The sequence below is a fragment of the Oryzias latipes genome, chromosome 20 (assembly GCF_053564925.1).
Source record: "Oryzias latipes strain Hd-rR chromosome 20, Olatipes_Hd-rR_3.1".
Classification (NCBI taxonomy): Eukaryota; Metazoa; Chordata; class Actinopteri; order Beloniformes; family Adrianichthyidae; genus Oryzias; species Oryzias latipes.
The window spans coordinates 7,217,767-7,228,108 of record NC_136256.1 but is presented as its reverse complement, the minus strand read 5'-3'; the positions used below and the strand labels follow the sequence as shown (position 1 = coordinate 7,228,108).

Here is a 10,342-nt window from a genome sequence, read left to right as displayed (position 1 = left end):
TGGTGTCCATGGATTACATGAAATCCAAGGGTTAAAAGATGTCATATTTTCCATATGACATCTTAGTCAGTGTGGACCTGAATTTCTTCTGATATGTGCAGAAACCTGCTCATCAACTGCAAGAAACATCTGACCTCTGTGCCGCTAATAAGAGCTTTGACACAAAGTATTAAGTCTTTCTGGCAAGAGGGTTCAAATACTTATTTCCCTCAATACAATGCAAATGTATAACAATTACATACAAATGAGATAAGTGTATTTTTTTGAGAAAACGGGAGTTTGTTCAGGTGGATGCAGTGATGGCCAGCGAGCTAAAAACATGCATGAGGTTTTGGTCTGCAAGGAGACAGACGTGTTCCAATCAAATGAACATCAGGATGACTTTAATGCTAATTATTTCTCGGAGCTGTGATTCGGAAGGATACACTCTTTCATCACAAAGTTGTTCTTCTCCAAGTGCTGCCACTTCTTCTCCAGGTTGGCCAGCTGAAACACACAGAGTTCAGCATCGCCTTCTGGTTGTCATCAGCTGAACAAACAAAGTGGGTTGTGAACCTGTGTGTGAGTCTCGTTTTCTTGCAGTTTGGTCTTCAGATCTTTGTATTTGCTGTTAATCTCCTCAAGAAGCTGGGTGAATGAGTCCCGGCGCTGACTCAGCAATGCACGTTCCTCCAGCAATTTCTGCACCACAGAGAGCAGCTGTCAGCTGGAAGGCGGAGTCAGCTTGTTCGCCTGCCGTATGGGTGGAGTTAGACCTTGCATACCTTCTTCCTGTCCTCGCCGGTGAGCTTTAGGGCGTCCAGGTCTCTGTAGGTGTGGAGCTCAGACTCCATGCTGCTCACCTGCTCCTGCAGGCCGCTGAGCTCCGATGTGATCTTCCCGTCCAGCTGCTGCACCTTCTCCAGGTCCTGCTGCAACCTCCGTGATTCTGGACAAAGAACACCTTTTCTGATTCATCAGTGGGTTGTGGGTGCATCCATCTGGAAGGAAAAACGTCGGTTAGAAAGGTTCACTGACCGGCTGTCAGTCCTCTGGCCGTGCTCTCTGATTGGACGACGTCTGTCTCCTTGCTGACCAAAACCTCCTGCATGTTTTTTAGCTCGCTGGCCGTCACTGCATCCACCTGGCGTAACCTCAACGTGTTCTGCACATATTTGTGTCCAGTTACTTCAGGAAGGCCTCGTCTCCCAAACATTTGCAGTTGACCTGATGTCCTCACCCTGCTGCAATGCTCCAGGAGCAAGATGATGCTCTCCTGGGTCTGGCGCTGCTTCTGCAGCTCCTCAGCTTTGGCTTCATCGAATGACTCTATGAACTCTGACAGGGAAAAAGAAAGAACCTCAGATTATTGTAAAACACACACAGGGGTTTATTTGAAATTTAAAAAGTAAAGTTAATTCTAAAACTTCATTTTGACATTAAAAATATTTAGACTATAAAAAAAACATTCTATAGTAGATTGCATTAAAAGCTTTTATTCACATTAATTTGTTTTGTCAGTAAAGGTAAAATGAATGAAGAGAACTCCATGTGATTGGTCAGTGACATGAAGGGGTCCATCCGATTGGTCAATGACATAATAGGGTCTATCTGGTTAACGATATTAAAGGGTCCATCAACATGAAGCGGTTCATCCGATTGGTCAAAAGCCTAAAGGGCTTTTATGATTTGCTAAATACTTCAAGCTGATGTGTGATTGTTTTAGCATGTTTATAAACATGTATCACAGTTTGTGCCGTCTTTTGCAATACACCAAAGCTCAGGCTGATATCGCAGTGTTGATATATTTTTGATTTATTGTGCAGGCCTACTAACCATTTTAATAAAGTCAAAAAACATAAATCTATTACTGGCTTTTGTTGATAAGTGGTGCTGAATGGTTTTGCACAAAATGTTCTTAAAGCTTTGAAAAAGAAAAAGAAATCATCTGATAAAGGTTTACATTTTCTTACTGTAAATTGGTTAGTTTAGGTTTTACCGCATTAGTAAATAAAACAAAAAACAGCAAAAAAAACAAAAAACAACTGGAATGAAGGTAGAAAATACGAGCGAAATTAGGAAAAAAACATGGGATGTTGGTCAATGTAGTTGAAAAAACTCCAGCTGGTTCTAGTCATTGTGAAGCATTTAAGATGCATTCGTACTGTTAGGTGAGACTGTCGTTTTATTTTCAGGAAGGGACGAAATGATAATCTCACTTACGGTTAATCTCCTCCTCTTTCCTTTTCAGCTCCTTGAATTTCTGTTGACACTCCCCTTCAGAGAGAAACCATGTTAACGTTCACAGAGAAGAGAAAAGGGTTTTTACACATCTGTGTACACGGATGCTGCTCAGTAAAAAGCATCAGTCACCCTGAACAGCCTCAGAGTTCTGCTCCAGATGCTGGATCTCCTCCACTGTCTGTCTGGTTCTTTCTCTGATCTCAGCCAGCCTAACAGCACACAAAAACACACACATTAACACACACACACTGTATGTGCACAAACTATTCATAAGCTCATTAATGGGAATACAAACTGTCGCTCCATGCTGGCTATTTCCTGGTTGTCCTCCTTCACCTGAAAAAACAGACAAACACGTCTCAGTTTCTGCATTCGGATGGTAACCTGGGCTTTCCTTTATTCCACCCCATTAAATTGTGAGGAGACCAGCTCTTTGTATTTTGGAACTTAAACCTGTTGGAACAGCTTCTCCCTCTCCTCCTTGGGGGAGCACATGCTCTTTTGCTCCTCCTCCATGGCATCCCGCTTGGTCTCCATCACTGACAACATTTCGTGGAGTCTAACCACTTCCTGCTTAATCTGTGAGTGTGACAGCTCCTGTCAGCAGAAACAGAAGAGCAAACTGGGATTCTGACGACACGGAACACACAGAGCCAGCTTCATAATCACTCCATCTTCTTTGCTTTGGAGATGCTGAACGTTTCCTAAATGTGAACTTAGGAACTTGCATCCAAAGTCTGATCACTCACCTCTTCGTAATCTTCCACCCTGGTGAGCAGATTGTCCTGCTTTTCTTGGAGGACAGTCAGCTCCTGCAGAGCAGACAAGCAATGAAACAATTCAGAAACCTAAGTTTTTTTTTATAGAAATCAAACATAGGGAATCTTTCATTAATTTCTTCGATCTCTTACTTATAGTAAAATAGATCTAAATTGATCAATATACGTCTTTGTTTTCCTCGTCCAAGCTGGAATCTGGATATAAACTGTATGGCTGTATAGCTCCAATAATGCTCATCATTTTTGTTGCAGGGGTAATGTTAGGTGGGGGGTGTGAGGGGCTGTAAGCTAACAGAGAGCTCTCTGGGGAAGGGGGGGGGGGGGGGGGTCAATACCTACAGTCCTGCTCACAACTTAGAGGTGAATTTCTAATGAACTCCAGTCGCTCTGCTGAAACAAAAATAACTCATGGGAAACCATAACAAGACCCAGCAGAATCACTACTCAAAGTGCTACTCTTATTGATAACATATTTACAAATAATATAGAATACACTCATATGAGTAGACTAATGATACGTGACATAACTGATCATTTACCAGTTTTTGCACTATTTGACATCAATTGCAGTAAATTTCTTAATTGCATTAATTATTAATAAATTATAAAGAACCAATTTACAAAAGGTTAAGAAACAAAAAAAATATTATTTCTCTTAATAATGCCTATCCAGGCAAAACTGGAACTCTGTGCATAGATAGAAAGATGTGGACATTGCCTTTAAATGTTTTTTAGAAATATTTAGCTCACTTTACAATAAGAACTGTCCAAATTCAAGAACAAATTTGCCAAATGCCCTTGGTTAACTACCGGTCTACAAAATGCTTGTAAAAGAAAAATAACCTCTTCTTAAAACAGAGGACTAGAGAAAGTGAACAAAGATACAAGTAATATAAAAAAAAACTAACTGAAATAACACGGCACAGTAAAAAAGTGTACTTCAATGAATGAAAATAAAAACAACATAAAGCGAGTTTGGGAAATATTAAATAACATCATAAAAATGGGACAATCTAGGGGATAATCTAGCCACAGGGGTTGCAAGCCAGTTACTTCGGTGCCGGTCCCAAGCCCGGATAAATAGAGAGGGTTGGGTCAGAAAGGGCATCCGGCGTAAAAATTGCCAAAATAGCCATGCGAGTCATCCACAACACTTCAGACATACCAGATCGGTCAAGGCCCAGGTTAATAACGACCGCCACCAATGCTGTATACCTACAGGGTGTCGGTGGAAATTTGACTACTGTTGGTCGAAGAAAGAGGGGAGGCAAAAGGGTCTGTGGCCAGAGAGAGAAGGGAAAAAGCAGGAACATAGGTTTGAGAATAGGGACTCTTAACGTTGGCACAATGACAGGGAAAGGCAGAGAGCTGGCAGACATGAGGAGGATACAAACTGTTCTATCATGATGTAGATAGGAAGAGAAACAGGGTAGGAGTGATTCTGAAGGGGGAGTTTGTAAACAGTGTTCTAGAGGTGAAAAGAGTCTCAGACAGGATGATGAGCCTAAAGTTAGAAATTGAAGGGGTGATGGTGAATGTAGTCAGTGGGTATGCGCCACAGAGTGGCTGTGAGTTTGAAGTGAAGGAGAGATTCTGGAGTGAGTTGGATGAGGTCATAGAGAGTATCCCCAGAGGAGAGAGAGTTGTTATTGGAGCAGACTTTAATGGGCATGTTGGTGAGGGCAACAGAGGTGATGAGCAGGTTTGGTGTGAAGGAAAGGAGTCTGGAGGGACAGATGGTGGCGGACTGTGCGAAGAGGATGGAAATGGCTGTAGTCAACACTTACTTCCAGAAGAGAGAGGAACATAGAGTGACATACAGAAGTGGAGGTAGGAGTACTCAGGTGGACTACATCCTATGTAGACAAGGTCATTTGAGAGAGGTTAATGACTGCAAAGTGATGGTAGGAGAGAGAGTAGCCAGACAGCACCGCATGGTGGTGTGTAAGATGACTCTGGAGGTCAGGAAGAAGAAGAGAGGGAAAACAGAAAAGAAAACCAAGTGGTGGAAGCTACAGAATGAAGAAACTTGTGAGGAATTTAGGCAGAAGTTGAGACAGGTCCTGGGTGGTCAGGATGAGCTTCCAGATGACTGGGAAACTACAGCAGAGGGAAACAGGTAGGAAGGTGCTAGGTGTGTCATCTGGAAAGAGGAAAGACGGTAAAGACACTTGGTGGTGGAATGAGGAACTACAGGAATGCGTCCAGAGGAAGAGGTTGGCTAAAAGGAAGTGGGATGTAGAAAGGACTGAGGAAGGTAGACAGGAGTACAAGGAAACGCAGCGTAGAGTGAAGAGTGAGGTGGCAAAGGCCAAACAGAAAGCTTGCGATGAGCGATATGACAGGTTAAACACAAAGGAAGAAGAAAAGGACTTGTACAGACTAGCCAGACAGAGAGACAGAGATGGGAAGGACGTGCAACAGATAAGGGTGATTAAGGACAGAGATGGAAAGGTGCTAACAACCCAGGAGAGTGTACAGAAAAGATGGAAGGAGTATTTTGAGGAGCTGATGAACGAGGAAAATGACAGGGAAAGAAGGGAGGAAGATGTGGTTGTTGTGGAGCAGGAAGGAGCAGAGATTGGAAAGGATGAGGTTAGGAAGGCTCTGAAAAGGATGAAGAGCGGAAAGGCCGTTGGTCCTGATGACGTACGTGTGGAGGTATGGAAGTGCTTAGGAGAGACAGCAGTGGAATTTCTAACGAGTTTGTTCAATAGGATTCTAGAGATTGAGAAGATGCCTGAGGAATGGAGGAGAAGCGTTCTGGTCCCGATCTTTAAGAACAAGGGTGACACGCAGAACTGCAGCAACGATAGAGGAATAAAGTTGATGAGCCACACAATGAAGCTGTGGGAAAGAGTGGTGCCGAGGGAGGAGCTGTGGTACTGTATGAGGTCGTCTGGAGTGGCAGAGAAGTATGTCAGAGTAGTTCAGGACTTGTATGAGAGAAGTATGATGTGGTGAGATGTGCTGTAGGTCAGACAGAGGAGTTCAAGGTGGAGGTGGGACTACACCAAGGATCAGCTTTGAGTCCCTTTTTGTTTGCTATGCTGATGGACAGGCTGACAGACGAGGTAAGACAGGAATCTCCCTGGACAAAATGTTTGCGGATGACATTGTAATTTGCAGTGAGAGGTAGAGAGCAGGTGGAGGAACAGCTAGAGAGGTGGAGGTTTGCTCTGGAAAGAAGAGGCATGAAGGTCAGTCGTAGTAAGACAGAATACATGTGTCTGAACGAGAGGGATCAAGGTAGAAGCGTTAGGTTACAGGGAGCTGAGGTGAAGAAGGTGCAGGAGTTTAAGTACTTGGGGTCAACAGTTCAGTGTGATGGGGAGTGTGGAAAAGAGGTGAAGAGGCGAGTGCAGGCAGGTTGGAGCGGGTGGAGGAAAGTGTCAGGAGTGTTGTGTGACAGAAGAGTGTCAGCAAGACTCAAAGGAAAGGTGTACAAGACAGTGGTGAGACCAGCTCTGCTCTATGGGTTAGAGACGGTAGCAGTGAGACAGAGACAAGAGGCTGATTTGGAGGTAGCGGAGATGAAGATGTTGAGGTTCTCCTTAGGAGTGACAAGGTTAGACAGGACGAGTACATCAGAGGGACGGCTCATGTTGCCTGTGTTAGCGACAAAGTCAGAGAAGCCAGACTGAGATGGTTTGGACATGTTCAGAGGAGGGATAGTGGATATATTGGTAGAAGGATGTTGGAGATGGAGCTGCCTGGCAGGAGGGCAAGAGGAGGGCCAAAGAGGAGATATATAGATGTCTTAACAGAAGACATGAAGTTGGCTAATGTTAGGGTAGAAGATGTTCATGATAGAGTGAAGTGGAAAAGGATGATTCGCTGTGGCGACCCCTGATGGGAAAAGCCGAAAAAGAAACAATATAAATAATGGGACAAAAAAGCGAACATACCCAGATTACTTTACAGATAAAAAAGGTCAAAGCATCAAAACATCAATGAAGCAGCAAACGGCCTCAATAACTATTTTGTAAACGTGGAGTTGTCAGCGGAAATTCCAAAATACAAAACCAGCAAAGACAATAATCCACCCATCAAAAGGATCCCACACTCAAGCCTTCTCTCTGATGTGAACGAAAATGAGCTGATATCAATTGTAAATAAATTCAAGAGTAAAAACTCAAAAGATTGTGAGGATATAGATATGACAGTGGTGAAAAAGGTCATTAATAGCATCTCTAAGCCTCTAACGTATGTAACTTAAACTTATCATTACAAACTGGGAAACCAAACCAAAGAAAAAAAGCAAAAGTGATTCCTATCTATAAGAACGGAGGCAAAAACCATTTTACAAACTATAGAACATTTTCTCTCTTTCCACAATTCTCAAAAATTTTAGAAAAGATATTTAAGGATAAATTAGTTACATTTATAGGTAAACATTATATTATAAATGCAAACCAATATGGTTTCAGAGAAAACAGATCAACGTCATTGGCTATCATGGATAATGTGCAGGAAGTCACAAATGCTCTGGACAAAAAGAAATATGCAGCTGGAATTTTCATTGACTTAAAAAAAGCATTTGACACCCTCAATCATGACATCTTACTTGACAAACTGGAAGTGTATGGGATAAGAGGAATAGCGCTAACTTTGGTTGAAAGCTATTTAACAGGAAGAAAACAATCTGTCATTTCTGAGATATTGTGTCTTTACATTGATATCAAATAGTGCAAAAACTGGTAAATGATCAGTTATGTCACATTTCATTAGTCCACTAATGAAATGTGTATTCTATATTATTTATAATCAATAAGAGTAGCACTTTGAGTAGTGATTCTGCTGGGTCTTGTTATGGTTTTCAAAGCGTTACCAGTGCTCTTTAAATTGTGCTGATGCTGCTTTTGGCCAAAATCCAAAAACCGATGTTATTTTCTAGGACGTAGTTTCTGCAGAGTGACTGGAGTTCATTAGAAATGACAAGATGGCAGAAAAATCGTTACCATTCAATATCCAAAAACAGTTCTTAGAAAATGAGGGAGGCTACAAACTGACGGGATGTAGGGACCTCAAATTGATCAAATTAGTAAGAACCACAAAGAAAAGTTTCTGTGTGTCGGGATGTGGACCTAAACTTTGGAACTGGTTAACTAATGAGCTAAAACAATGTTCAAATATCCAAATATTCAAGAAAATGAATAAAGAAACTCTGATTTCACAATATAAAGATAAGGGGAGTAAAGGATCAACAGGTGTTTGAATAATTCCAAATACATGTGTGAACTTGATTTTGGTGAAATAATCAAAGGTTTTAATTACAAACAAGTAGCAATAATTGTGTATAGCAATAATTACTGGTTTAATGTGATAATGTGTTGTAATGACAATCCATGATTATTATTATTATATAACCTCGCTTCTTCCCACTCCTTTTCAAGCAATGAATGAAGCTCAACTTGACTTTAGTTAATGATTTTTAACTAAGCATATGTGATTTAAGTGTCTTTTTTATGTTTTATGTTAAGTTTTTTAATCTATCCATTTTATCATTTCTGTAATGAGTTTGATAAGTCTGTGTAAATTCTTTATTGCTTTGACTACAATGGTTGAAATAAATCAATAAATCAAATCAATCAAATCAAAAATAGAGCAAAAGATGATTAAAGTGGATCTTTGCTGACACCAGCAGCTGCTTTACCCCTTATAAGTCATGTTTGATTTTTTTTTATTGTACACCTTCAGAAGTCCCACCCTGATCATCTATTGATCTCTTTTTCAAAAGCGTTCCCACTGATCTTTTAATTATGATGATGCTGCCTTTAGCCAAAATCTAAAAACCTGTGTTGTTTTCTAGGACGTAGTTTTGTTAGAGCAGCAGGAGTTCATTAGAAACTTGCCCCTGAGTTGTAGGTGGGACTGTTGGCGTTGAGTAAGCAAGCCTGCTCTTATTTTCCATCATCGCTTTGTTCACATACTCGTCCACTAGCTTACAACCCCAAGCTAACATTAGCAGTAAAACAAAAGTGGTGAGCGATATTGTAGCTATCCAGCCGTACAGTTTAGATCCAGATTCCAGCTCAGACGAGGAAAACAAAGACGTACATGGATCTATATTTGCAAGTGGGTGATTAGAATATAGAGGAGCAGGGAGACTTTGGCCCGCCCACACTCTAAAAAGAGTATTTGGGCACTGTAGTTGGAAAGATAAACTTTTTTACGTAGATGTAACTTAATTATTTAGTTTGGTGAAAATAAATATTTTTAATAGTTCATTTAACTTAAAAATAACACGATCAACTTAATTAAATTAAGTTGGTGTAACTTTGGCGTGAAGCTATCAAGTCATGACGTCATAACGAAAGGCAGTGCGAGCAATTGTGGGATACCATTTTTTTTGCCTGTCTGGGCAGATTGGGGTTTAAGTGTGAGTTTTTGTCCATGGGTTTTGTTGTCTAGCTGTTTTACGCTGTTTGAACTAGTAATTTAAACTGTTATGTTTATTTATTTCTATACCATGAGTTAGAGTTTGGTAGAGGATGATGACCAACCCCCTTGTGCGGTAAAACACTGTATGTCCCAATATTAAAGACAGATATCTTTACACATGATTTCCTGCCTTGTAATGCGAGACATCGCTGGGGCATGCTTGTCTTTGATATGAAAATTACAAGGACCATTGGTTGAAACTTAAGAAAAATCTGTCAATTTTAATTGTATAAACAAAATTTAATTTTTTTTAAATTTAAGTTAGATCAATTTATCAAATTGAATTGGATAGCCATAAAAATTAAGTTGAATAAACTTAATTCAATTACGTGTTACCAATTGAAATGATTCATTTAAGTTTAACTTAAATGAACTTAAATGTCTATCCAACTCAATGTAATAACATTGAGTTGGATAGACATAAAAACTTAAGTTGAATAAACTTAATTCAATTAGGTGTTACCAATTGAAGTCTTCTTCCACTTTCAGCTTCTCCCATCAGGGGTCGCCACAGCGAACAAGTCGCATGGTAAATTTGGCAATGTTTTACGCCGGATGCCCTTCCTGACGCAACCTTCTCAAACCGGGCTTGGAACCGGCAGAGGTAGAGAAGGGAACAGGGAGCAGCCCGGAGTCGAACCCGGGTTTCACGGATGGAAGGCGCCGCAAACCAGCACGAGCTAAACTGGCTCTGGTGTTACCAATTGAAGTAATTCAATTAAATTGGATCAACTTTTTTCTTTTTAGAGTGCATTTCAGCGGCTGTCACAAAAGAGATCTTTTTCGAAAGGCACTTCTTGTGTGCTCTTGATTCACAACTATTTGAATGAAGAAATACTCTAAATAATCTTAAATTCTGTTCTATGTATCATCCATAATAAGAAAAATGCCACAAG

At 40.7% G+C, this 10,342-nt stretch overlaps 1 protein-coding gene across 2 annotated transcripts in view; it reads right to left on the bottom strand.

Annotated features, from left to right (window-relative positions):
- Window positions 1–10,342, bottom strand: part of ift74 (intraflagellar transport 74) — a 31,687-nt gene that overhangs the window by 1,950 nt on the left and 19,395 nt on the right. The window contains exons 10-19 of one of the 2 annotated variants that reach the window (XM_023950307.2): window positions 2,973–3,035; window positions 2,677–2,820; window positions 2,519–2,559; window positions 2,353–2,432; window positions 2,203–2,256; window positions 1,220–1,317; window positions 1,018–1,144; window positions 765–928; window positions 556–681; window positions 426–486 (exon numbers count right to left, since the gene is read on the bottom strand). In XM_023950307.2, coding sequence (XP_023806075.1) covers window positions 426–486; window positions 556–681; window positions 765–928; window positions 1,018–1,144; window positions 1,220–1,317; window positions 2,203–2,256; window positions 2,353–2,432; window positions 2,519–2,559; window positions 2,677–2,820; window positions 2,973–3,035 — 958 coding nt within the window. Of the gene's footprint in view, window positions 1–425; window positions 487–555; window positions 682–764; window positions 944–1,017; window positions 1,145–1,219; window positions 1,318–2,202; window positions 2,257–2,352; window positions 2,433–2,518; window positions 2,560–2,676; window positions 2,821–2,972; window positions 3,036–10,342 lie in introns of both variants that reach the window. The other variant, XM_023950305.2, reaches the window with a different exon arrangement.